The sequence below is a fragment of the Mustela erminea genome, chromosome 4 (assembly GCF_009829155.1).
Source record: "Mustela erminea isolate mMusErm1 chromosome 4, mMusErm1.Pri, whole genome shotgun sequence".
In the NCBI taxonomy this organism is placed as follows: Eukaryota; Metazoa; Chordata; class Mammalia; order Carnivora; family Mustelidae; genus Mustela; species Mustela erminea.
In genome coordinates this window covers 30,548,373-30,575,205 of record NC_045617.1, presented here as the reverse complement: position 1 = coordinate 30,575,205, position 26,833 = coordinate 30,548,373, and the positions used below count along the sequence as shown (strand labels likewise).

Genomic DNA, 26,833 nt, shown 5'->3' with positions numbered 1-26,833 from the left:
TATAAATATGTAGTAAAAATTCAAATAATGTTTTCTCTATGATCATTTTCTTCAGTTAAAAATCTATTTATGCTAACAAAGTAAATAAATCCAAGATTCTGTTATAATGTAAATGGGAAAAGATAAAGTTCTGCATATCATAAATACAAAAACTACGTTGTTGGTTCTATTAAATTTTTCCTTCTGCTACCTCTTTCTGAAATACAAAATCATTTGTCAAAGTATAGCTTTTTAAAAACCTGTCAGTGACAGAGTCTGAACATTAAATATATACTCTCCTATATTATTTCATAAAATAAAAAGGATATTTAAAATAACCAGAGTTACATCCTGATCACTGCCTTTTATCAAACTATAAGTGAAATAGGGATCTGACCTTCACCAATAAATCTTTAAACTCTAGAATTCTTTTTTCTTGGCTGTTGTTCATAATGTTGTAATGAACATAGGATCTTTGAGACCCTAATTTCATTTCTTTTGGATATATACCAGGAGTAGAATTGCTGGATCATATGGTAGTTCTATTTTTAATCTTCTGAGGAACCTCCATGTTGTTTTCCAATGACTGCACCAATTTACATTCCCACTAAAGGTGCCCAAGAGTTCCCTTTTCTCCACGTTTTCCAGCACCTCTTATCTCTTTCTTTTTGGTAAAAGTCATTCTAACAAGTGTGAGGTGATATCTCATAGTTCTGATCTGCATTTCCTTGGTGATTAGTGATGCTGACCATCTTCCCATATACCTACCGTCCACCTGTATATCTCCTTTGGAAAAATGTCTATTCACTTCCTCTGCCCATTTTTGTTTTGTCTAGTTCCACTGAGAAATGACTGTCATAACATTACTGTGTAAGTTTAAGGTATACAATATGATGACCTGATTTACATATACTGTGAAAAGATTATCAGAGTAGGTTTAGTTAACATCCATCATCTTATGTAAATACAATATAAAGAAAAAAATTCTCTTTGTGATGAGAACTCTTTGGATCTCCTCTCTTAAAAACTTTCCTACATATCATACAGCAGAGTTAGATATAGTCATCATGTTGTAAATTTTACCTCTAGTACTTATTTTTCTCATAACTGGAAGTGTATACCTTTTGACCAGCTTTCTCCAATTCCCCATTCCCCAAGCCATGACTTTAAACTCTAATAGTATTAATTACATATCAGGTATAATTTTTTTAAATTTATTTTCAGCGTTAACAGTATTTGTTGTTTTTGTACCACACCCAGTGCTCTATGCAATCCGTGCCCTCTCCAATACCCACCCCACCACCTGGTTCCTCCCTCTGCCCCTTCAAAACCCTCAGATTGTTTTTCAGAGTCCATAATCTCTCATGGTTCACCTCCCCTTCCAATTTCCCTCAACTCCCTTCTCCTCTCCATCTCCCCTTGTCCTCCATGCTATTTGTTATGCTCCACAAATAAGTGAAAACATATGATAACTGACTCTCTCTGCTTGACTTATTTCACTCAGCATAATCTCTTCCAGTCCCGTCCATGTTGCTACAAAAGTTGGGTATTCATCCTTTCTGATGGAGGCATAATACTCCATAGTGTATATATAATGTTTAAAATACACATTTGATAACCAGTAAGGACAGGCAACTGTCTGCCAGAAAAGAAGCTGGCAAAGATGTCAGGCTGATCAGCCAGCATATTACCTCATTCATTCCACTCCACTGCTGAGGCTGAACTGTCCCATTAATATTTAGTTATCAATTGTTGGATTTTTTCAAAGAATTATGAATATTACCTTATTTACACATTCTACCCAATTAATGATAATCTAGTTGTAGCTCTAATAATATAGTTTTTGCCTATTCAGTCATAATATAAGATCCTTGTAGGCGGGAACTGTATCTTAAGTATTTTTGTTGTCATGCATTTCACCTAATATAGTGCTTTATTTTTATTTATTTTTTTTAAAAGATTTTATTTATTTATTTGACAGAGAGAAATCACAAGTAGATGGAGAGGCAGGCAGAGAGAGAGAGAGAGAGAAGCAGGCTCTCTGCCGAGCAGAGAGCCCGATGCGGGCTCATGACCTGAGCAGAAGGCAGCGGCTTAACCCACTGAGCCACCCAGGCGCCCCTAATATAGTGCTTTATAAAGCACATGGTAACTTCCTATTTGATGAAATAAAGAATGACTAAAAATTTTTATTATATGTTAAGCAGCCTTATAAAATATTTAGAATACTAATGGAATCATTTAAGGATATATATTTTCCTGCTATATATTTTCCTGCTCTTAAAATTGAAGTCGGTCTTATCCACATTCTCATTTTCTACTGTTTTAAAAGAACATTACTGTCAATGAACTTAAAATTTATACCAGGCATGTAACAATATTCAAGACACAGCAGGAATCACAGAAGTCAGAAGTATAAAATTGGACAAAACACCAGCAAAAATCTCTTTTGTAGAGGTAATATGTGATTACAAATAAAAGTATTTCATTACATTATATTTGTATTGTATTTACCTGAAAAAAAAAAAGGATTGGTATTAAACAAAAAATACCTAAGTATACAACATACCTGAGTTCGTAAAATTTCATTTTTTGACAACTGCATATCCCCAGTCAATTCTTTCACAACAATGCCCAGTGGCTCCAGACGTTTGCTGAAGTAATTTGTCATTTCAGCTGCCAAGGCTTTCATTGGAGCAACATATACAATCTGTGCCAAAGAAACATTACCTTGATGAACGAGCAAAAACTACAAGTCATTTGTTTCACAGCATTCAATATAAATCAAAATTTATTGTGAAATATAATTGCAGACTATAGCAGTAAAAAAATTTTAATAGCGTTTATCTGAAAAGTACTTACCTTTCTTAGGTAGGTGTGCAGCTATTTAAAGGACAATGGGATTCGTTTATATAGTTTCATCGCTTTGAACACTGGTTCTGCTTCAAAGCTAAATGTATTTTCAGTGTTTCACAGGGGTAACAGCATTTTCATAACACAAATAGGGACTGCCTTTCTAGTAATAGAGTAAATCAAGCAGCAATCTTTACATGACATCATTAATAATATCCTTAAAACTTTCCAGATTTCATCTAATATGTATAGCTACAAATGATTTTAATTTTATAAATTAAAAACTTGTGGTCTGACTTGTTAATTTCCTACCTTAAATTCATTCTTTTTGATAACACCTTGTTGAAAATGCTGGCGTATTTCATGTAAAACTGTAAGCATTGCAATGTTGGTCTTTCCAGCCCCAGTAGGGGCACAAATCAGCATGTTCTCATTGGTGTTGTAGGCGGTCTCAAACACGATTGACTGGATTCTATTGAGTCTCCTCATTCCTTTAAAAGCCAGCTGCCCAATCTAAAGAAAGAAAGAAAGAGAGAAAAAAAAATGACTCATTATAAATGATGATAATGTGAAGGACCCATACAAAATACTAAATGCAAATATTTACTTCTTTTGATTAAAAAAAAAAAGACGCCTAATTTGTTCAGTCTCTCAATATGTCCAATATTTAAACCAAAGTGTGCAGTTGAGAACTCACAACTACTATATGATTCTAAAGAATTTTGGAGTTGCATACTCACTAAATTTGAAAAATATGATAATGACACTATGTATCTGTATCTTTGTACATGATCTTAAATACAAAACAATGATAAATAACATAAGGCAATAAAATGAAACACAGGTATGTTTTGAGTTTATATAATGATATTCTAGCTTAGTAAATTGAAGATAACTAAAGTCCAAACAAGAAATTTCCTGGGCATATAAATGAATAGGAAACTGTGCTTCAACACATTATGGATTTAAAAATATCTTTTTTAATTGCAGTCATAATAGTAGGAACAATAGCTGCAGATTATATTCATTCAGAATTTACACTGTGATACATATTAGTTGTGAGCACTTTGATATATTTATTTAATTCTCAAAATAATTCCATGGTATAGGTACATATATATATATATATATATATTTTTTTTTTTTAAAGAAATTTCATTTATTTATCTGGAGAGAGAGGAAGGTAGAGGGAGAAAGCATGCATGCATGCACATGTTGGGGAGGAGGGGTAGACGGAGAGAAAGAGAGAAGCAGACTCCTGGCTGAGCAGGGAGCCAGAAGCAAAGCTTGATTTTACAACCCCAAGATCATGACCTAAGCCAAAATCGAGAGTCAGACGCTCAACTGACTGAGCCATCCAGGCCCCCCAGGTACTTTTATTATGCCCTTTTAATAAAGAAGAAAATTGAGTGGTTAAATAATTTTCCCTAAGGTCTTTCATATGAAAAGTCTTGAGAAATGAAAACTACAATGTATTAGAGTAAAGAAAAAACTGGGTAAGATTAGTGATAGAAAACTGGAATGGCTAAATTAATGTCAGAAAAAATAAATTCTAAAGCCAAGAATCCTACCAGGAATAAAGACAGTCAGTTTATAATGACAGAGAATAATTAATCAGAAGGCATAACAGTCCTAAATGCTTATATATCTATAATAGATCTTTAAAATGTATGAAGCAAAAACTCAAGACATACAAATGAATTCAATATCCCTTTCAACACTTGACAGAACAAGTAGGCGTGAAAATCGACAAGGTTATAAGCAGACTTGAATAGCACTATGAACCAATTTGACCTACCGACATTTATTCATCTAACAGCAGTAGAATACAAATTCTCTTCAAGTGTTTGTAAAACATTTAAAAAATATACTATATTCTGGGCCATAACACAAGTCTCAATAAATTAAAAACTAGTCTATACAAAGTATGCCATCTGATCACAAAGGAATGAAATCAGAAATCCTTAACAAAAATATCCTTAGGAAATACTCAAATATTTGAAATTAAATAACATGCTTGCTAAATAACCCATGGATGAAAGAAAAAATCAATAGGAAATTAGTGAGTATTCTTAACTGAGGGAAAGAGTAAGCTCAACATATTAGGATTTGTGGATGCTGCTGAAGAAATACTTAGGGAGGAATATATAGCACCAACCACTTATATGAAAAGCGATGAAAAGTTTTAAGTAGATATCTTCACCTTCCAAAATAAAAAAAGGAAAATTAAAACCAAAGTAAGCAGAATGAAGTAAATAGTAAGGATTGAAGTAGATATCAACAAAATGGAAAACAGGAAAGCTCATTCTTTGAGAATGGCCACCTAAACTGATTGATCTCTAGCCAGACTGATCAGAAATAAAAGAGAGAAGGCAGAAATTACTGACATCAAGAATGAGAATAGTGACATTATTACAGATGCTACAGATATTGAAAAAAATAGGTAAATATTAATAAACAACTTTATGTCAATAAATTTGACCATGCAGATGACATGAAAAGTTACTTGAGTTAGGCCAAGATGTCTTAAATATACCATAACCTATAAATGAACAAATTGATAAACTCAACTTAAGCGAAACGAAAAAAACATAATCTTTAAGACATTACTAAGAAAATGAAAGAAGCCAGCATGGAAAACAATCTTTGTGAAGCATACATTTGGTAATGGAATATATAAAGGATTCTCTGAACACAACAGTAAGAAAGCAAAAAATCTAATTTTTAAAATGGGCAAAAGATTTGAACAATCAATTCACCAAAGAAAATACCTGGATGGCAGCACAACAAAAAGATGCTCAACATTATTAGTTATTAGGAGAATGAAAGTTAAAACCACAATGAGATAACATTACATGTCTATTAAAATGGCTAAAATTTTAAAAACTGCCCACTGCCAGTGTTGGTGAGGATGTGGAGAAACTGGCACTCATACCTATGGCTGGTAGGAATGTACAAATAGTACAATCACTTTGGAAAATAATTTGGTAATTTTTTAGAAGTTAAACATACAATTAACATGTGATCTGGCCATATCACTTCTAGGTTTTATCCAAGAGGAAAAAAAGTACATACAAAAGGGAGTACTTGCTCTCTCTTGAGTGGATGCACTCTATCTCAAATAAATAAAATCTTAAAAAAAGAAAAAAAGAAAAACACCTGGAACTAGCTAAAAATTAGTACAGATGACTCTTGAACAACATAGGATTGAGCTGCACAGATCCACTTATACACAGATTTTTTTTATAGTACAGTACTGTAAATGTATTTTCTCTTTCACATGATTTTCTTAAAGTTTCCTTTTCCCTAGCATACTTTACTGGATGAATACAGTATATAATACATCCAACATACAGAATATGTTTTAATGAACTGTTTATGTCATTAGTAAGGCTTCTGGTCAATAGTAGCCTCTTAGTAGGTAAGTTTTTCGGGAGTCAAAAGTTATATGCAGATTTGACTGCATGGGAGGTTGGTGCCCCAACCTCCAAGTTGTACAAATGGTCAACTGTAATTGCATAAAGGATAGGGAAGGATAGAATAGCAAAGATGATGAAGATTTAAAAAAAAAAAAAAAAAAAAGTAAGCCATGACCAGACTATGAAGACCACTAAAGGTCTTTTTTTGGAAAGACAATGTGAAGGAATCAGCACAGGAAGCTGAGGTCCCGAAAAGTTAAATAATTCACTCCAGTCCACATTGCTAATAAATTGTGGAAAAGATGGGACCTGAACTCAGTTTCTCTAGTTTCGAAAACAAACCACCCAATTTACTATTTAATATTACACGATGATTTACTTTGCCCATTAATAAGACTCTACATTCATTTCAATAGAACACTGCAAAAGAATCCTTAAAATACTGTTACAAGTGAGGGAGGTGGCAGAGTTTGCACCATGGTGTACCCAGGCCACTCTGGTGCTATCAGCAGGTACTACCCAGACAGGTATGGAGGGGGTCCTGGAGGACCTACATTTCCCAGACAAGCTCAGGATCCCCTGTATGTTCCTTTGCTGCTGTAGCTGGACAAACAGATGCTGCTGAACTGCAGAGATGCCTGACATGGGCACTGCTGGCACAAACCTTTTAACATGGAGACTTGTCAGCTTATGATTTCAATGCTGGCTAGAAACAGGTCAGGCACAATGGGTTTCAGTGAATGTAAAGAACTCTGGGCTGTTCTGAATGCCTGGACACAACAGTTCATCAGTTTTGACAGTGACTGGAGTGGAAGAGTAGATCCTCAGGAACTGCAGAAGGCCCTGACCACAGTGGGATTTCAATCGAGTTCCTAAGCCATGACTTCAACAGCAAACTGATACAGCACCAATTTCAAGATCACCTTCAATGACTACATCACCTGCTGCGTCAAACTGCGAGCTCTAACAGACAGCTTTCCAAGATGGGATACTGCTTCACAAGGTGTTGTGAATTTCCCCTATATGATGATTTCATTCAGTGTGTCCTGAGTGTTTAAATCAAGAGGAGACTGTAGGAACAAACTCAACATTCCAACTGGAGTTCTCTTTTGCTCTTACTCTTTGCCTTCAGCAACGTGTGTAAACTTGCACTGTTGCTTTTCCTTGTAAAGGTTTATCACTTTATGTACACTTTATGATGTTTTTAGTGTTGATAATAAATTCTTTGGAATTTTACTAATACAATATCAGGTCTCTTACACCACTCAAAACTTCTTTCAGCCATAGTCTGTGATGCCTTATTTTCTTGTTAAGCCTCTTGTACATAAAATTTCAGTGTATAAAATATTTAAGGCACATTATATATTTTTCATTGTAAGATATTTAAAAACCTTTCATCAGACTACAGCTGTATCTTTCCTCTCCTAAAAGAGCTTTCACATGGTATTGAAAACTTTATTATGGGGTATTCTAACCATGCAGATTGGCCTTCTAAATAGGACATATTAAAGAAAATCTCACCTTCTTAATAGGACATATTAAAGAAAATCTCACCCATTCATGGCTGGGATTATCATCTGCTCACTTGGCAAATATTTATTATGCTGCATTTATTTACTTATTACATATATTTTTTGTTTAAATGGTCAAAAAGGTAGTTACACAACTTGTAATAAAGATATTAGAGAGAAAATACACATTCAGATTATTTCAAACACTGATATGAATTAATTTTTTTTTTTAAAGATTTTTTTTTTATTTATTTATTTGACAGAGGGAAATCACAAGTAGTCAGAGAGGCAGGCATAGAGAGAGAGAGAGGGAAGCAGGCTCCCTGCTGAGCAGAGAGCCCGATGCGGGACTCGATCCCAGGACCCTGAGATCATGACCTGAGCCGAAGGCAGCGGCTTAACCCACTGAGCCACCCAGGCGCCCTGAATTAATTTTTAATACATGGAATAAATGTGAACCAAACTAATGCCATTTTGGACAAATCTGTCACTATGAGGGTTCCAGCACCTAAAACTTCTAGAGCACAGCCTCCTATCCCTCCAACATCTTTTTCTTTTAGTTAACCACGCAACGTTAAGTATGCCCTTGGGACATAACCTCTGGACATGCCCCCAGAGATCTGACTATGACACACACTTATTCTTAAATATTCTCCTCTTGGATTGTCCCCCCAGTATGGACTCCCAGTCTCTAGGGCTATAAAAGCAAGTGTTAAGGGAAATGGGATTGTAGAGATCTACTCCTCTTGCAGCTGCCCAAGATACACTTGTACCTCTAAGTCCCCTTAATAAGCCATTTCTTGTCAAGCTGGACTTGTCAGCCTTTATCTTCAGTCTTAGGGCTCCCATGGCCTTTAGAGGTCATTTCACATATACTTCCCTTTCAAGGAACAGTGTAATACAGAGGAAGAGGATATTAACAGGAAAGGGAGATAGGAGTCATGGAGAAACCGTAGGTCTTGGTAAAGAGCTTGGATACAAGAGAAGGTCTCTGCATGATTTCAAGTAAGGAATGACAAATGTATTTTTTAAAGGCCTACTTGGCTACTATGTGAAGAACAGATTGGGAAATTGTAGACAACTATACCAGTAGTACAGGTGGAGGGTGATGCTGGAATGGAAAGTGAGGTAGGAGGATACAGACTACATTTTTGAGGTACAGCTAATAGGATTTGATAACAACTTAAATGTGAGAGTGGATTAAAAAAAAGAGACATAAATCAAAGACGACCTTTTTCCCTTAAGTAGATAGATGGCAGTTCTACTGATGCTATATAAGGAAGATTAAAAAGACAGAGTAAAAGAGGAAAAGAAAAAAACACTACATTTTAAGAACTTCTTATATGTCCAAATTGAAATTTCAAACAGGCAATTGCATCTGACTTTGGAGGTCAATGGAAAAGTCAAGGATTTTTTTTTTTTAAGAAACTAATTTTCAGGGGATGCCTGGCTGGCTCAGCTGGTTAAGCATCTGCCTTCAGATTAGGCCATGATCCCAGAGTTACTGGATCAAACCCCATGTCAGGCTCCCTGCTCAGCCTGCTTCTCCCTCCCCTCTACCCCTCTTTCCCATTTATCTGTTCTCTCTTTCAAATAAATAAAATCTTTTAAAAAAACAACAACTCATTATCAGAGAGTTACACTGACTTTCCCAAGGTTACACATTAGTAGCAGACCTAAAATAAAATGTCACATTATCCTTCAATAATAAAAATTTAAGGGTGCCTGGGTGGCTCAGTGGGTTAAAGCCTCTGCCTTCAACTCAGGTCATGATCCAGGGGTCCTGGGATCCAGTCCCGCATCAGGCTCTCTGCTCAACAGGGAGCCTGCTTCTCCCTCTCTCTCTGCCTGCCTCTCTGCCTGCTTGTGATCTCTGCTTGTTAAATAAATAATAAAATTTAAAAAAAATTAAAAAGGAAATGTAAACCATGCATGTAAATTTTAACTTTCTAGAAGAAATATTCAAAAAGTTTTTAAAAATTGAAATCAATTTCATAAAAATTTTATTTGACCCAATATATTTAAAATATCTTTTCAATACATAATAAAAATTATTCTTTTTTCATAACAAATCTGAGCAATAAGTATATTTTACACTTAAAGCATATCTCAATCCAGACCAGCCATATTTCTTTTATTTGTTTTAAATTTTTTTTAATGAAATATAGTTGACATATCATATTAGTAGTTTCAGGTGTACAACATACTGATTTGATAATTCTATACATAACAACATGCCTGACCATGATATGTGTAGTCACCATCTGTCACTGTACAAATTATTATACTCTTACTGTGTTCCCTATGTTGTACTTTTCACCCCTGTGACTTACTTATTTTATATAACTGAAGTATGTACCTCTTAATCCCTTTCACCTATTTTGCCTATCCTTCCACCCCTACCTCCTTCAAGACTGTTCAACAGCACATGTAGTTAGTGGCTACTGTATAAAATGGTGCAGCTCTAGAAGCACCCAGCTAACTTATATAATATTTAAAATATTATAAAATACCTGACAAATATATTGTCAAAACATAACAGAATGAATCATAGGAAAGACTCTTAGGACAGCGTACAAAATCCTAAGATGGTCTCAAAGGCCCTGCCATAATCTGAGGGTCTTGGAACTCAGAAGAGCTATTATCGAGGATGCTTCCAGGAACAGAAAGAAAATTAGTTTTATCTGACCTCTCATTCTTAATAAGGTCATCCTTAGTAAGCAAAGAAACAAACAAAAAAAATGAGTAATCATTTGTTCCATGCCTTAAAGACTAGAATTAATCTTCTTTTCCAACAATGACTAAATCACTAATACTTATTTCTTTTATATATATATATGTATATATATATACATATATATATATACATGTAATACTTATTTCTATATTCCAACCCAGTCAACAACAGTACAGCAGTTAGGTCTAAGCATGCACCACATACTAATATACTAAACTGGTCCCGACTGAAGCCTTACTACTCACCTTTATTAAAGGTTGACAAAACTTCACCTAATCAAACAAAAATTACTTACAGTCTCTTAAGTGCTAAATGATAAATATAAACAGTTATTTCCCTTTAGAATATGAGACTACTAGGGTGCCTGGGTGGCACAGTAGGTTTAGTGTCTAACTCAGGTCATGATCTCAGGGTCTTGAGATCAAGCCCCGTGTTGGGCTCCAAGGTCAGCACAAAGTCTGCTTAAGATTCTCTCTCTCCCTCGGCCCCTCCTGCTTGTGTTCTTTCTCTCTCTGAAAGAAAAAAAAATCTTTAAAAAAAAATGAGTGTACTAAGGGTTGGGAATTATGTTTTTCATCTTCATCCTCCTAATACCTACCATAGTACTTGGCACAAAGAAAATATTCAATTATTTTTCTTTCCTGTACTTGCTTCAGCTGAGTCATTCTAATTAAACCAATTCTCATCTGTGAGCTGCATCACTGATGAATTTTCATAAATCAAGCAATACTTATGACACTCTATGTTAAACACAATGACTAACTCCAGAACAGGAGCTGGGTATATATTATTCTGCTAACATTATTTAAGTGTGATACATGTTTTCTAATAGGTATCATATAACCTAGCCAAACTATTTTTTTTCTACATTCATTCACTGCAGCTTCCAGCAAAACTAGATATTACCTTGGACATTAGTCCCTGTTAAATTTGTTCTTGGAGAAAAAAAGGCAGTGTTTTGAAACATAACTTTTACATTTTTAAAACCTTCTTGGCACTAAGATAGCATTAGAAAACCTAAAAATAATCAAATACTTAGCATGTCATAGAACATAAAAATTATGGTCAGGCATACTTAACATTCTATCTTTACTCTTTATCCTCAAGAAATAATTTATCCTCAAGAAACTGCTTGGCTGATTTATACCCAATCCAAGATAAATACTTATACCTGTATTTTTACATATTTATATCTTTTATGTAGATATAGCAACATATGCTATACATGCTATTATTTTAAAATATCATAACATCTGAGTCCAAAGATAACAAAATATCATTTCTGAGAGAGTTTCTAAAAATCACTAAAAACTATGTTTATTTCTTTATTTTAGCTGCAAAAAATTGTAGGGAGTTCTTAGGAGACTGCAACTAGAGACTCCTACCACATATAATGAAGTTGGTCAACTAAACTCTGGTCAGTGTATAACAAAAGGTTACCTTCCACTAGTGGGTTATGAAATCAATTTAGTGGATGGTAATCAGCATTTTGAAAGAATAGAAAAGAAAAAACATAGTGCAGCATATCATATATAAGAGCAAATACTGTTACATAAAATTTTTGTGTTTGGGTGACTGAATCAATATATGAAATAACAGGGGCACCTGGTGGCTCAGTGGGTTAAACCTCTGCCTTCGGCTCAGGTCATGATCTCAGGGTCCTGAGATCGAGTCCACCATTGGGCTCTTTGCTCAGAAGGGAGCCTGCTTCTCCTCTCTCTCTGCCTGCCTCTCTGCCTACTTGTGATCTCTCTCTCTGTCAAATAAATAAAATTTTAAAAAACTAAAAAAAAAAGAATTAATAGTTTGAAACTCAATGTTATAGATAAACACTTTCCAACAAACACAGACACATTCTTTCAAAGTATGATATTTCATTTTGGGAACACAGCAATCTTTCTCTAACAAATGTATATAATCCTGGGGTTAGAAATTTCACTTTTTTTTAAAAAAAAGCATATTTGCACACATAGAAAATGGTGCACTTGTAAGATTACTCATCACAAAATTACCTGTGGTACCAAATGTCATCAAGAGAGTACTAAAGTGAATAAATTATGGCACATCAATACAATGGAATTCTAGGAGGCCAGAAAAAAACTCTGAGAAGAAAAAAAAAAAACCTCTCTGCAGAACAAGAACATTTCCTATTCTGGAAATATCTTGTTATGTGAAAAAAGTAAGGTGCAGAACAGCATTTAATATGCTATTTTTTGTTCAAATTTGGTGGGGGTGGGAGGAAGAGAATAAGAATCTATATTTAGTTGTTTTTAAAGATTCAAGATGAATACATAAATTCTAAACAGTGGTTATTAAAGAAGGAAGTAGGGATCTGGGCAGATGAAGAACAGAGATAGAATAGGAGACTTCGCACTATTTATAGGTTTCTAGCTTTTGAAACATGATAATACCTATGCAAAAGAGACACAAAAAGAGATACAAGTGACTTCTTTAAAAAATGAAGAAGTATCTAATTAAATAGAGAATCCTAAGTGAGTTAAGTATTTCAAAAACATTTCATATTAAAAAGTTCTTCTCATTATTCCTATTTTACCCTCCAGAGACAAAAAGATAAATTGAATTACTCTTCTGAAGACCCTTCAAATTATCTTAAATCATGTATTCCTCCACTCACTCTCCTCCCTGACATTCTATTTTTCATCTGAATACACCTAGCTACTCAAGGGTATCTCTGAAACATTCAGGAATAGAAGAATGGCAGATTCTTCTTACCTCCAATACCTGATACATTAGACCTATGGCCTCACACAAGACTCTATGGTTTCATCACAGAATCAGATATGTTATTAAATGCAAAAGTTAAACTATATTCCTGCCATCATCTAAACTGTATTCTCCCATTCATGCAATGTATATTGAACACTAGCCACAAAGTCTCAAGCTGTGAGGACTTTTTCTCTGTCCTCAACAACTCATGGTGCACCAGGTAAATCTGGACTACAAGGAACCTGTTACTAGGTCCCCAACTAAACTACTACACACCTCCATACTCTAACTTTAAAAAATAAATTAAAAAAAAAAAAGAGAGAAGACTTCACATACTATTTCACTGAATATGCCAATCCCAAACTAGATGATCTGTGTCAAGATCAGTAAACTAACATGATATAACACAAATATTAAAATGTTATCTTCAATGATCTTGGATTACAAATACATAAGATAATATATTCTTTATTATTTAAGTTGATAATTGTTCACTAATCCATTTAATAATAGTAATAGTTAGCATTTCTATTGAGCACATAATACATATGAGACTTTTAAATACTAGAAGGCGATTATTTCATTTAATACCCAAAGAAACATCATGACATAGGTCTTTATAAAAAGACCTTATTTTATTTTATTTTTTACATTTCTTCAAGTTTTTACTTAATTTTCAGTTTTTTAACATACAGTGAAATATTAGTTTCAGGTGTAGAATTTAGTGACTTATCACTTAAATACAGTGCTCATCACTATAAATGCCCTCCTTATTTTAAAGATGGGGACACTGGGCAAAGCAGGTTCGAAGAATCTGCCCAAAGATAAATGGCCAGTAGGCAGCAAGCAGAGCAAATCTAATACCAAAATCCAAATTTAAAAATCCCAGTTAAAAGCTTATAAGGCTTCCTGATTTCATTACTTTACACTTTTATTTCTTATGCTAATTTTTAGCAAAGTAACCTAATTTAATAAAAATAAAAATGCAAACTCAATGAACATACTGACCATACTAATAACTGAATAAAGGCAAAGAGAATTTTTATTAAACCAAGTGTTTACAATTTTCAAAAAAATGATTATTCTTGATAATGTTTATATCTTCAAATGCATTATATACATTACTTATAAATGGTTAATGTTAATAAATTTGCATATATTTAACCTAAAAATCCCACTTCAAAAAATTTATCCAACTTAAACTAACTGAACAAAAATGCCAGGAAATAAGCACAAAGACATTTGCTAAAACGACATTTACAAGAAAAAATAGATATAAGTTGAATGTCCACAAATAACGGATTGGGATAATTGACTCATGTTACATTCTTCATGAACTACAGTAGTCAAACTGAATAAAGAAGATATTTGTGCTTATAGGAAACTGTATCCAAAAGAAAAGAAAAAAAAAGCATAACACAGAACATTAACATAATTAAATATTTGTTAATATATAAAAAAATTACAGGAAGATATATATCAAACTGCTCCACAGGAGTTGGGATTATAAAAGAACTTTCACTTTCTGTTTTATAAATGTTAATATTATATTTTAGATACTTCTTTTTTTGGTAGTGAACAGATTTTATACTCAGCCCCACCAAAAATTCTTTTATTTAAGTGCAGTTTATCTTAACAATAAACAAAAAAAGGAAGATGTGCTCTGTACTGTCTTAATGCATTAAAAATAACATAATTTGTTTCTTTATAGATAGAAATATGTAATGTTTTTATGTTAATACAAATTAACTGAGTCACCCTTTTTCATTATCTCATAAAAAGAGTCCAACATCTTTACCAAACACCAAATTTCCAACTTGTACTTCCACCTAAAAGCACACTAAGAATTACTGAATTCTGCTAATTATAAAGAGAAAAGAATGACAGTCTATGGCCAGTTTCTCTTTAGTGAAGAGTCGTCCATCTTAATATTTCATAATAATTCATTTTGAACCAGACAATCTGGGTAGAGGAAATTAAATCTTAACAACAAAAGGCCTCAGGAGAGTAATCTACTATTAAATCTTTGAAAGAAGTGAGATTATAAGATTTTGTGAAAATCAGGTAAGTTATTACATATGACAAAAAGCCATCAGAAATTATAATGCATAATTCATAATCCTTCCATGTTATTTAACTGAATGCATTTATATCACTAAAATAGTAACTGGAAATACTTAATATGCTCTTAGTATCAACTCCTGAAAATTCGTTCATACTGAAAATAAAAACAATAAAAAATAAACCCAACTAAATAGATGAGTCGTATAAATATACTCCACTATACGATGACAAAATGATAAATAAGAAGCTATTAATGTCCTTGAAGAGAAAAAAAATAACAAGGACAAAATAACAAACAATGGGAATACTACACTGAATGAGAACTTAAGGTACAGTAGGAGTCAGAGAGGTGCACTCACCTCTTCTTGGAAGGGGAAGTTAGCTTCCTTGTTCCTAAGATGAGTGAAGGCTTGAATGCTAAGGAGAACCAAAGAAAAAGTTCTCAAGAGGGAATTTTAAAATTCCCAAAACCCTGGCTGCCCATAAGCTCCACTGATAAACTCCTGAAATGGCATATTTGGGTGTCTTCTCAGCACACATCAATCTAACAATTTATCATGTCAGTTATCTCTCTGAAGTAACACTGAAATGCTGAGCCAATAGTCACAATTCCAGTGCACACGAGGACAGAAGAGAACTCAGTTATGGGTTTGATTTGGGTAGATTTGGTTTCCTTGTCATTAGAACTCATTACCATAAGAAGACAGGGCTAATTTCACAAAACCAGTATCATAATTAAGTACACAAACTTCAGAGGCATAAAAAGCAGAAGTGAAGTTGAAGGTTAAGAATCTGGTATTTTCTATTTAGTTAATACACTATTTTCACAAGGGAGATGAACTCATACTGACGTGTACCTAAATATCCCTCCAGGATATCAGTGTAAGCAGTATAGCTTAAAAATATAAGTTACCATTATTTATTTGGTACTACAGTCACTCTGGTCCAAACTGTGAGACCTGCCTTCCAACCAACAGCTGCACTTCTAATCAGGGTAATAAAACAGAAGCACAACAGTCTCTGTCAAATTCTGTTGAATCCTACAAATAAAATGTCATTTTCAGATTCTTGGCTGATATTTATGGTGATAACTGGTTTCAGCTCTGAGTTTAACCTTTAAGTTACTTCCACTAGCTTACTTGAAATCTTGAGGAAGGATAAATATTCTGGCACTTACACAGTTAAGCTCTCAAAATGTTATAGGTATCAAATTATGGGCGATTTATTAATTTAAATTTTCTTCCACTATATATTACTTTAAACATTCCAAAACTAATTAAATAAAGCAAGAGTGTACTTTAAACTTGGATTGTCTTAAACAAGAAAATTTTGTCATTAATAGAATCCTCAGATGAATTGTTCTGACTGGTAAGAGATTATTTCCACTTGCATTTAATCCCACAATACTGGAAAATAACTTAGTTTGGTTTCAAGTCAATAATTCATTTACTATAAATAATAATAACCGTAAGAGTATATATCATATAACAAAAGTGTTAATGAGTTATTTAGAGTGGTCACTTTAATACACAAATGTGTGTGTGTATTTCAATGCTTAAGAACATACATTGTATTGACTTCCTGAAGATCAGAAATTTAAAAATACGTATTTAAATTGGTACCTTTTAAAATTTCTAACATTTTAAATACACAATGTAATATCATTAAGTCAATTCTACAAAATGGAAGATCTGAGAATTATTTATTTATTGGGGAAACAAGCAATAAAGCGGGCTTATAAATTACTTCCTTAAACTGAAATTTACTACTTGTTTTCCCACATGAGATCTGAGACTCACATAGAAGGGTTCCAGATACATTAAACACACCACTCAAAAGAGTAGGGAAAGGATCTGGTTGAAGACTGCTGGAGAGGAGCTCCAATGAAGGTATGCCGAGGAGGCCAGTGCCTGGAGAAGAGGCTCCTCATACTCCTGAGAGGGAGTGTAGTGTGCATGCTTTTAAAAATGACATTTCCAGAATTTAACCCTTGAGGTTTTCATTCAATTGTCTAGGGTGGGAATGGTAATTCGTACATTTCTTAATAGCACCCCAAGGATTATCAAGCACAAGCAAGATTAAAAAATGTTATCCTAACTTTCCCTACCTACCTCCCAACACAGTGACTAGGTTTTCTTAGTCATCTGTTCTTTAATAATTTAACACAACCTATGGAGAAAACCTATGGGAAAAACAAAGTACCTCTGGCTCAGAAAAACTTTTGTTTGAAACATGTATCAAGTTGAAGGCATATATTTAGTAAGGGAGTCTCTAAAAGGAAAATGTTTTGCTTGAACCTCTTGAGTAGTATGCAGAGATTTGAAAGGATAAGCAAAACAAGGAAGAAATCATAACACTTATGTAATAAAACGTGATTATTAGGCAGATTACTTAAGAATACATTGAGATTTCCTTTATACAATGATTTCCCTTGATATATTTAAATTAGCTCAACTTATATAATTATTGTTTTCATATTAACTCTGAAACTGATCAACAATGTAACAGCTTATTAAGAATGTAAAAGGAGGGCACCTGGGTGGCTCAGCTGGCTAAGGGTCTGACTCTTGATTTCCCTCAGGTCATGATCTCAGGGTCCTGAGATGGAGCCCTGCATCGATTTACCCCAAAGATACAATGTAGTGAAAAGAAGGGCCATTTGTATTCCAATGTTTATAGCAGCAATGGCCACAGTCGCCAAACTGTGGAAAGAACCAACATGCCCTCCAATGAACGAATGGATAAGGAAGATGTGGTCCATATACACTGTGGAGTATTACGCCTCCATCAGAAAGGATGAATACCTAACTTTTGTAGCAACATGGACGGGACTAGAAGAGATTATGCTGAGTGAAATAAGTCAAGCAGAGAAAGTCAATTATCGTATGGTTTCACTTATTTGTGGAGCATAACAAATAGCATGGAGGACAAGGGGAGATGGAGAGGAGAAGGGAGTTGAGGGAAACTGGAAGGGGAGGTGAACCATGAGAGACTATGGACTCTGAAAAACAATCTGAGGGTTTTGAAGGGGGCGGTGGGAGGCTGGGGGATCCAGGTGGTGGGTATTGGAGAGGACACGGATTGCATAGAGCACTGAGTGTGGTGCAAAAACAATGAATACTGTCACGCTGAAAATAAAGTAAAATAAATAAATAAATAAATAAGAGTGTAAAAAGCAAGGTGGCCTATGTTTAGTCATTGATATTTGCATCATTGGATGAAATTTAAACTTGTCCTCTCTAAAGTTGCTTACAGAGCTTACAAGGGGGAATTAAGTTAGAAAATGCAATATAAGGTACCTAATAAAATGTAGAGTATTAACTAAAGAAACATAAGTCACTTTATCTTTATTAATTTAAAACTGTCTTCTATACTACAACCTTTTTTTTTTTTTTTAAGATCTTATCCATTTATTTGACAGACAGATCACAAGTAGGCAGACAGGCAGGCAGAGAGAGAGGAGGAAGCAGGGTCCCCGCCGAGCAGAGAGCCCGATGCGGGGCTCGATCCCAGGACCCCGGGATCATGACCCGAGCCAAAGGCAGAGGCTCCAACCCACCGAGCCAGCCAGGCGCCCCTCAACATTCATTTTTGAGGAATTCTGAAGTTATTTATACCAAAATAATTTCACCTACCAATATCTCTTAATAGACTCAATGTGTACTCTTTCCAATTAAACAGCAAAACTCAGCTATCATGTAAGAACAGTTTATATAGTTATTTCTCAGTCTGGGAATTTACTAATCACCTAAAATTTATCACAGACACAGCTACACATTTTCTGTGTGTTGACTCATATAATCTTCAAAATAAATAGTCTGATGAGATAAATGAAATTCAGAGGTGCTATGTACTCTGATCCACAACACAAAATGTGCCAAGGGTGGAATTTAACCTCAGTTCTATTTGTTTAACTGGATAAATTTCATCTAAAGGCAGGATCATAATTCTAAACTGCTTTGCACCCATCGTACCTCCTAGTACAATGCCTTGCATCCATCAGGAGCTCAAGAAATGATTATTGATGAATGATAATCAATCCATGCATATTTCCAGAGAAAAATAATGAAAATCTATACATAGCAATGCAATCCTATCAAATATTTGTTTATTATAATAGGTCTGTGTAACCACAATACATAGATATATTGGAAGATATGGACTGAGTCTATTTCTAAAGCAATTTGAAATTCTCACATTACAAGTTGAATTCATCTACTTTTCAGATTTCTGAATTCATTTGAGTTCTAAAGTTATCATTCTGGGACAGCACAATATGTTTTAGGCTTTTAATCTCTCTTCTAGTTTCTTGTCATAAAATCAACAAAGTGTATGTTGTAAAGAAAGTCCTTTTGTTAGATTATGACTAGCTAGAAGAGCAGGTGTTAGTTATAACTCTCTTTAGTTTAGCAGGTTTTTTTTTCAAACAGCTGATGCCCTTTTCCTAGTTAGCAATTTGCAAGTGTTCCCAGTAGACTTTATGATGCTATAATCTCAAAGAAGTTCACAGTATACAGACAAAATTAATTCTTCTTTATAAGGAAAACTATAGATAGAACTTCCCTTCAAATGAGACCTAGCCATTTCATATATTTGAACTACAGAGCACTTTCACAACAAGTAAACATTACATTTTAGTCACAATTTAAATAACCACTGGGAATCACAAATAAATAAAAATATCTTATTTACAACTTTCTAAGAAAGTTAATACATCACATTTTTACACATTGAACCCCTACTGACCTCCAAAACATTATATAGTCCATCAAAAGCAACCTTTTCACACAGACAGAATACTTCAAAATCCCTAATTACTTTTGAGAGTAAGCTGAGAAAATTTTAGGGTTTTCCTTAGAGTTTTCCAGAATAATACTTCACATAATACTCTAATCATAAAATAGTGTTCTGTCAGTGACCAAGTTTTTAAAACAGAAACACCATTTAAAGTTTCTAAAGAAATAGTAGTGTGGACATAACATAATCTCTACTATTTTATACCAGGTCCACACAAAGTTTTCATCACAAAAATTAAAAAATGTTCCTTTCTCTGCACATTCCACACCCAGCTCTATTACAAAAAGACATTGTTAAATTCATTGTCACTGTTCAGATAAAGATCAACTCCCCCTGAACATAGCAGTCAAGAAACAACTCAAGCCTCATGCTCTCCAAGAAATTGTCATTAGCAGCCACAGCCTGCTCTAATCTCTCTGCCTTCTATATGATCGATTAAATCTGCACTACTGATTTTGTACTTAGTGCATTCTACAGTACGTTATTTGTAAATGCTCAGCACAGGGGACTTTTTTTTTTTTTTTTTTAATGTCCCCAGCTATGATACAAGCTCAAGGAAGACACGGGAAACACTACTATTTTTTTTTTCATTTTTAACAATCTCAAGTTATAGGTACATGAAAAATTAAAAATCGTTTTTCCTTCCTTACTTCTTTTGGTTGATGACATTAAACAAATCAAAGAATAAGAAAATGAACAAGAAGTTACCAAAAAAGATTTATTTTGGAGACGTGATAAAACTGGAAATCCCAAGGGCAAAGGAAGCTCTTATAAGCAGCCAGAGAGAAAGCTTACCTCACAAACAAACAAACAGACAAACAAAAAAACTCAATTAAAAATGAAAAGCAGATGATGTTATAAGGACATCTTTAATGTTTTAAGATAGGATGCAATAGAGTAATATCTTTAGTGTGGTAAGAGAAAATAAGCACGAACTCAGAATTCTATTACCAGCAATAATATCTTTCAAGAACAAGGTAAATTAAAGGCATTTTAGATTAAAGAAATTAAGAGATTTTTTGTATCAGATTCTCACTAAAGAAAATTCAGGCAAGGAAAAGTCACAGAACATGAATGCACTGATGGAATTAAAAAATAGTGAGCAATTATTGACAGTAAACAATAGTAACAGTAAAAATAATACCTGAGAAAAATTAAAACAAGAGAGACTAAAATACATGACAACAATATCAAAGCAGCTTGGGAAGGGAGTGATTAGAGATTAAAAGTTTTAACCACCTTATTTTGTAGTATTTTTAGATTCCATTCAATGCTTAGAAGAGAAAAAAAAAAAAAAAAAAGGACCAAGTTTGCAGGTATCTAACTCTGGAGGGTATAAAATTCTTAGATGGCTCTGTGCTATTGTGGTTTCTCAATCTTGGCATTATTGATATTTTGGTAATTCTTTGTTCTGAGAGGCTGTCATGTGCAATGGAATGTTTAGCAGCACCTTGGCTTCTACTTACCAGATGACAGAAGCATCCTCCTAGTGTGACAACCCAAAGTGCCTTAAAATATTGCCAAATATTTTTTTAGGAAGGATGGGGCAGGAGGGCTGCCCAGTGAAAATGTAGGTAAAGAATGGGAAGAGCTGGGGTGGAATCTTCTTTTTCTTTTCTCATTTTACTTAAGACCTTACTTCAGAGTACAGATCTCACTTTTCGGATAATTTGTAATTCTGCAAATAGGATTATTTCCTTTCTTTAATAACAACTTATTTGGGAATGCAATAAACCATTGGCCTCCTTCAGAAAGAAGGGGGAAAACACACCTTCTTTTAACTTGGTAAAACTCCCAATTTTTCAGAGTTATCTGCTGCTTTTGGTTCAAAAAGAAAAATAAAATCCATAAATAATCACTGAAGATTCTGTTAAAACACAGGGACTGATTCCATCAGTTTTGATGGAATAATAATTCTCAACTGCATCAGCTTCAGGTTCTACTTCATTCCCTTTAGAGCAGAGTTTCTCCATTTGGGGGAGATATTTTTGTTGTTAAAAATAAATAATAATCAGAAGGAGAGAGTTGACAGCTCCAGAGATTGGAATTCCAAAGAGCTTCCTTTAAGTCTCTGGTGACTGCTGACTGACTGCTGACTAGCACAAGCATATGAGAAAAGCACCCAAGGTAGGTGAAAGAGCCACTTAAATGGATTAGAAGAAGTAAACTCAAACTTCACCCGATTGGGTCTGGAACAGATCTGTTTCTTTACCAACCACAGTGAAAAACCTCTTATTTTACTGGTAATTATGTAGAGTACTTTACTCAGAAGGGCTGTGTCTAAATAGTGAGGCCAAACTAGCCTTTAAATGCTGCGTTGACCCACCTTAGAAATTTTAGAAGCAAGACCTGAAAGGGTCAAATTGACTCAAACTTAACTATATTTCAGGAAAAAACTTAAGGATGTTTATAAGAATACAAAAAATATCTGGCACCCAACAAGATAAAATCGCAATGTCTGGTTTTCACAAAAAATGACTGTGCATGGTAAAAAGCAGGAAAAAAATTACAATAAGAATATAAACTGATCTAAGCAACTAAAACAAATCAAGAAATAACACAAATGATGGGCTCTTCAAATAACTAGAGCAAAGGTCAGCAAATTATGGCTTATGGGCCAAATCTAGCCAGACATCTGGGTACTTCTTTTTGTTTTTGGTTTTTTTGTTTTGTTTTGGTTTGGTTTTCTTTCTTTTCAAAGATTTTTTTTTTTTAATTATTTATTTATTTGACAGACATAGATCACAAGTAGGCAGACAGGCAGGCAGAGAGAGAGAGAAGAGGAGGAAGCAGGCTCCCCGCTGAGCAGAAAGCCAATGCAGATGCAGGGCTTGATCCCAGGACCCTGGGATCATGACCTGAGCCAATGGCAGAGGCTTTAACCCACTGTGCCCCTGGTTTTCTTTCCTTTTCTTTTTTCTTCTTCTTCTTTTTTTTTTTTTTTGGTTTGGTTTGGTTTGGTTTTTATGGCCTATAAACTACAAATGGTCATTACATTTTGAATGAGTAATTTAAGAAACAAGAAAAGAATAATGACTGTTGAACAGAGACCTTATGTGGTCCACTGAGCCTAAAATAATTTCTATCTGCCCCTTTACAGAAAAAGTTTGCTGACCCCAACCTATAGAAATGACTATGCAAGTGGAGACATAGAAGATATCAAACTAAAAAAAAAAAAAATTACACTTTTAGAGACAAAACTTCAGTGCTAGATGAAAAATACACTGAATGGTATGAACAGTATCTTAAACACCAAAGAAAAAAGATCAGTGAATTTTAAGACAAGACAACAGAAACCACCCAAAATGAAGCATGAGGAGAGAAAAATATCAAAAAACAAAATAAAAGTTAATAGAACATCAGTAAGCTGTGTGACAACTTCTGGAATCCTAATATATCTTTGATAAGACTTCCTGAGAGGGAGGAAGGCGTAGAAAACTTGAAAAGTAATGGCTGGAAACTTCCCACATTTGATGAAAACCAGAAACCCACAGATCCAAGATACTTAACCAATAGCATGCACAAAATCCCTGAAGAAAACTGCATCAAGGCAGTGGTAGGCAGATTTCTAAGCTGGCTCTCAAGACTTCCTCTTCAATCCCTGCCACACTCCACAGTGTACTTAACTTCCTGCATAAACCTCAGAACTATGAATATGACGGATGTTACTTCTGTGATTCTGTTATGCTACATGCAACAGCTGACCTTTAGAAAGGAAGATTATCTGGGTGACTCTGACCTAATCCCACGAATCTTTTAAAGTCAGAGTTTTTTTCACCATCAGAAGAGGTGAGAGATTTAGGGCACACAGGAACTTTTACACTGCTTTGTTGGCTATGAAGATGGAGTGGGCCATATGCCAAAGAATGTGGGTAGTGTTGAGGAGCTAAGAACAGTAGACAGCAAAGAATCAGGAACCTCAGCTCCACAACTCTAAGGACGTGGATTTGGCCAACAACCTGAACGCGCTTGTTAAGCGAATCCTTCCCCAGAACTTCCAGATAAGAGATCAGCCTGGCTAAAGCAATAGTTTTGCTGTTACGAAACAGTGAACAGAGGATCCCAGTTAAGCCCACCCAAATCAGACTTCCAGAATTTGGAGATAATAAATGGATGTTCTAAGTAACTAAATTTTTGGTAATTTCTTGTACAATGACAGAAAGCTAATATAAAGTCACATCATAATCAAATTGCCTAAAACCAATGACAAGGAGAAATCTTAAAAATCAACCAGAAAAAAAGCATGTTACCCAGAAAGGAAGATTAAGAATAATAGTATAATAAAAGCATGCTCATTATTAGTAGAAACAATGAAAGCAATAAAATACAGCTACATCTATAGGGACTGGCAAAAACAAACAAACAAAACTGTCAGCCTGGAATTCTATATCAAATGAAATATCTGTTAAGAACAAAGACAAAATGAAGGCTTTTTCCAGACATACCAAGCTGGAAGAATTGATCAACAAACCTGCACTATAAGAAACAAATACCAAATAAAAATCTGGATCTACACAAGGCACAAAGGGGTAACCTGATAGGTACACAAGTATAGAAATTTTGTTCGTCTTTATTAGGTATCTTAAGTTTTTTTTAAAGATTTACTTGAGATAGAGAGAAAGAGTGCACATGAGCAGGAGGGACAGAGGGAGAGAGGGAGAGACTGTCAAGCTGCCTCCGTGCTTAGCACAGAGCCCAACATGGGGCTGGATCTCAAGCCCTCAGATCACAACCTGGGCTGAAACCATTCCATGCTTAACCAACTGCTCCATCCAGATGCCCCTAGATACCATAATGTCTTAAAAAGACTGTTAAAGCAAAAAGAATAAAAATGATTGTAGGAATTATAAGGATGTAGAAGTAGTCTACACCTACATGTTTGTTCATTTGTTTGTTTTGATGGGATTAGCATCAAATATAGCAAACAAGTCTATAAGAATCAAGATTCTCATGGCTCCAATCTCCAGGAGAAGCAAAGCATTTATCAAGGGAAACAGAATTTGATAAAATGGTTAGAAATTTAATTTGTGCTACACCATTTCATTCTCCATGAAATTTGTGAAATCTTTACTAAGATCCCTATCAGTGTAAACAATATCGTAAACTCACTATGCAACTTTCAACTTTATATTTTGTTATTATTTCCTGTTACCACCTCTTAAAAAGGCATTGAGTGATGCAAGGCCATGGTTCTGATGAAACCGATGATATGCTTGACAGTGTAATAACCAGCCTTGTGGGACACTTCAGAAAAGGCTTTTTATTTGGGGGCATGTCCAGGTTGTAGCAATATTTCACCCATTCAAATTGGTCTCATGAAAAAGATCCACACTGTGAAGTGTTTTTCCTGAATGCTTCTTTATTTTTCTTGTCTTTATAATTTTGATCAAATCCAACTGTGTCAATAAACTCTTTGGCTTTAGGATCCCCACATCAGGTTTAGAAAACAAAGTAAAACAGGAAAAGTAGTACTTTTTATATTTACTCTATCTCGCTTTTTTCAAAATGTCTCTCTTGAATAACCACAGATGTCAGTAATTATAATGACTTTTTTTTTAGTTTCTATCAAATAATTAGAAAGTACTCTAGATGTCTTAATAGAGTGACTATAAGTTTAGTTCTTCCTGATCTTGTAGGATAGTATCCGATACTACTCCCACATGTGTTTGGAATGAAAGAATAGCCAAATAGCATGAATGAATACAAGAGTAATTTATTTAACTAAATATTATTTCCGAAGTAACAATAAGTCTTTTTGTTTTATCTTCACTCTTGACATCACAGTGTTTTCATCATTACATTTTTCATTTTAAGCTAACATTTTAGCTAAAATGTATAAATCCTTAATAGTATTCAAAGTTTTTTTATATATATTAATAAATTTAATCCTCACAATTAAACTATGAGGAAGGTACTATTATTCCAACTTTACAAATGAAACACTGGATCCCACAGAGGACAAATAACCTGCCCCAAGTCTCACAGCTAGAAAGTGGAGGATCCAAGTCAAAGTAGGCCAGTCTGGAATCGGAGGCTCTGTTCTTAACCAAAGTGGTTTTCTGCCTCCTGGACTGAACAGGTACAAACCTTTCCTTTTTCTTCTATTCCTCACCTTGGTAAATGACACTATTGTTCACTCAAGATGACCTAGACATCGTTCTAGATTCAAAGAAAAACTGAGATGTCATTCTAGAGTCTTCTCTCTGCTTCATCCCCTCCCATTTAAGCAGTTATCAGAAATGATATACACTCGTAGCTAAATTATTCTTTTTTAACCCATTTTTCATATAGGCTGCCACTTTCTTAATTTAGGTACTTAGCATTTCTGTCCTGAACTACTCCAGCAGCTCTACTGTCAACCTTCAACTCTGCATTGCAACCAGGACAAAATTATCTGAGGTGACATTCAGTCGGAATAGGATTTTATCTATGGTTCCATAGGACCGTTAGGAATGGCATGCAATTATGCACTCAGTGAAAAGAGAAAGATATCATCTGGAGTACTTTTTGTAATCCATAAAGATCCTATGTTGTATAAAATAGATCTAAGCCAACAAAAGCATCCACTAAACAAACATTCTGTTAACACCTATATTTTTTCCCGAGGTTTAAATTACTATTCATGTTAATGACATCTGGTGGGGTCATTATCTAAAGTGACAGGACATCAAATGGTTTAATTATGTACTTACAATGACACATTGCATTTGAATGCATTATTCTCCAATATTATTATTGCTTATGAA

At 34.3% G+C, this 26,833-nt stretch overlaps 1 protein-coding gene and 1 pseudogene across 2 annotated transcripts in view; one reads left to right on the top strand and one right to left on the bottom strand.

Moving 5' to 3' along the window:
- The window catches only part of ASCC3 (activating signal cointegrator 1 complex subunit 3), a 336,284-nt gene that overhangs the window by 240,012 nt on the left and 69,439 nt on the right, over positions 1 to 26,833 (bottom strand). For both annotated transcript variants that reach the window (XM_032338962.1, XM_032338961.1), the window contains exons 9-10: positions 3,145 to 3,345; positions 2,549 to 2,689 (exon numbers count right to left, since the gene is read on the bottom strand). In XM_032338962.1, the coding sequence (XP_032194853.1) occupies positions 2,549 to 2,689; positions 3,145 to 3,345 (342 nt within the window). The remainder of the gene's footprint in view (positions 1 to 2,548; positions 2,690 to 3,144; positions 3,346 to 26,833) is intronic.
- Positions 6,678 to 7,349, top strand: LOC116588190 (annotated as a pseudogene).